This window comes from Euphorbia lathyris, chromosome 9 (genome assembly GCF_963576675.1).
Source record: "Euphorbia lathyris chromosome 9, ddEupLath1.1, whole genome shotgun sequence".
NCBI classification, from domain to species: domain Eukaryota; kingdom Viridiplantae; phylum Streptophyta; class Magnoliopsida; order Malpighiales; family Euphorbiaceae; genus Euphorbia; species Euphorbia lathyris.
In genome coordinates this window covers 2841827-2844279 of record NC_088918.1, presented here as the reverse complement: position 1 = coordinate 2844279, position 2453 = coordinate 2841827, and the positions used below count along the sequence as shown (strand labels likewise).

General features: G+C 32.3%; 1 protein-coding gene across 1 annotated transcript; it reads left to right on the top strand.

Annotated features, from left to right (window-relative positions):
• Positions 1-432: 432 nt before the first annotated feature.
• LOC136207497 (ethylene-responsive transcription factor LEP-like) lies at positions 433-1202 on the top strand. Its single transcript, XM_065998747.1, has one exon. The coding sequence runs from the start codon at positions 435-437 to the stop codon at positions 1110-1112; it is 678 nt and encodes a 225-aa protein (XP_065854819.1). The 5' UTR covers positions 433-434; the 3' UTR covers positions 1113-1202.
• The last annotated feature ends 1251 nt before the right edge of the window (positions 1203-2453 follow it).

Sequence of the window (2453 nt, the reverse complement as noted above, 5' to 3'; positions counted from 1 at the left end):
GAACCCGAAAATTACATGGCATGAACATGACTTGAACATGAAATTGCCAGGTTTAACTGAAAGTCTCTTCATCCTCTCTATTAATAGATTAGTCTCTATCTATGTTATTTTTATTTCATTTTTTTATTAATAATTTACTATTAAAGAAAATTCTATCGTCTCACTATTATAAATATAATATAACAATAGTTACTAATTTTAATGATAAAAGTCACAACTGACCAAGTGAATTTGATCAATTACTATTGGATTTAAACTTATTAAAATCATGCGGTGGAAATTGAAATCATCCTAAAGTTATTAAAATCATGCCGTGGATACTCTTAAGTTATTAATAAAAAGGCAGTTAATTATCCCCTTATTTAAACTGACCTCATGCAAGGGGGTTATGAATAACATAACATAAACATAATTAATCCTCAGAGAGAGAAGTTATGGATTCAACCAGAAACACAAAGAAAAAATCCCCATCATCGCCATCAACATCATCACCATCACCCAAAAAAAAGCAGCAAAACGACGTCGAACCATCAGGAGCAGTGAGATACTTGGGAGTGAGGCGGCGGCCATGGGGCAGATACGCAGCAGAAATAAGAGACCCTTCTACAAAAGAGCGGCACTGGCTCGGCACTTTTGATACTGCGGAAGAAGCTGCTTTAGCCTATGATCGTTCAGCTCGGTCTATGCGAGGTTTAAAAGCTCGTACTAATTTTATTTACTCAGACATGCCTCCTGGTTCTTCTGTTACCTCCATTATTTCACCTGATGATCATCAAACTCAACAAATCAATAATCTCTTAGCTCCTCCTCCTGATATGATTTTCGCTAATCTCGATTCATCTAATTTTGATTCATCTAATTTCTCTAATTTTGGGGGAGAAGAATGGAATCAAAATGTTCAGATGATGATGCCTTGTGATGATGTTCAGTTGCCTCCTTTACCTCCTGATATTACTACTTCAAATTGTTATTTGGATAATAGTGGGTTTTGGAATGAGACTGAGTTTTTGGGGAATCAATTTGGGCAGAATATGAATAGGATTTCATCTGTTTCTGATACTTTCTCTGATGGGTTTGACATGGCTTCTTCTTCATCTTCCTTCTTCTTTTAAGGCGGAATATACGAGCAGCATCCTGTACTTTCTCCTGATTTCTGATACTTTCTCCTGATATTACTCCTGAACTTTAAAATGTTTAGTTAGTTTTTTTGAACTTTGTTTGAAATGAAATGATTAATCTCCTATATTGGTCTATGACAAAGTAAGAAATGATTTGAGTAAGTTGTTGCACGGAAACGTTTCTACGTTTCGTATCCGTTTTTATTGTCTTTTCTTAGCTATATATTTTTTTATAGAAATAATGTTTTCAGTATCCATTTGGGCTTCAGTTTTCATATTTCGGTTTTCGTTTCTGTGCAACATAGGTTGAAACTATGACCGATCCAGAATTTAATGATAGGGGGTGTTTGTAACGGTCTTTCATGATTTATGTATGTTTTTATATAAAAATTTAAAGCCTAATATACAGATTCCATAAAATTTTCGGTATTTTCGGTGATCAGTGGCTACTTAAATCCCTTAGCTGTTCATCACGTTCCAGGTAAAACGTGTATCACTTTAAATAAATTTAGATACTTATTTAATAAGTTTGTTTTAGCTATATTACTTATCTTTATAATATTAATTTTCTTTCTTTCTTTTTTTCTATTTTGGGAAGTTGAGTTTATTTTTTTAAATTTTGGGTGGAAGGTTCAAAGAAGACAATGTAGGAGATGCAAAAGTTTGTCTCTAATCATATTTGCTCTCTTATTGTTTTTTTCTTTAATATTAAATAAGTGTACCTTTTTTGAGAATGTAAATTTTAATAATGAATTGACTTTTGGTTTTTGGGATATTTTTATTAATTAATCAGTAGCCTTCATCGTGAGAAATTTCCAAGTTAATTCAGATTAGTAAAAAAATGGGGTAAATTACACCAATGGCCACTAAACTTTACCCAGTTTAACATTATAGCCACTGAACTTTACAGTTTTTAATATCGGTGGCAACTCAATTTTAACTAACTCCTCAAAATGACCGTTAACAACCTCAAAATGAAAATATTCAAGAATTAAAGTTGTTCAGAACGAAATTTAACATGAAACCACATTTTTTATTTTCCAAAATCACATTTTTTGAGTTTTCTCTCTTAAAAATTTACTTTCTTTCTTCTAACTAAACAACACCTAAATGACCTCACGAAAAATTTCAAAAATTAAAATTCCTTATAACATCATTAACTCTTCGAATTTTTTATTTTGAGGCCGTCAACGGTCGTTTTGAGGTGTTGAGTGGCTATTGGTGTTAAAAAGCGTAAAGTTCGGTGGCCATACTGTTAAGAATTGAAATTCAGTAGCCACAATGTTAAAATGGTAAAGTTCAGTGGCCATGGGTGTAATTTACCCTAAAAAATGC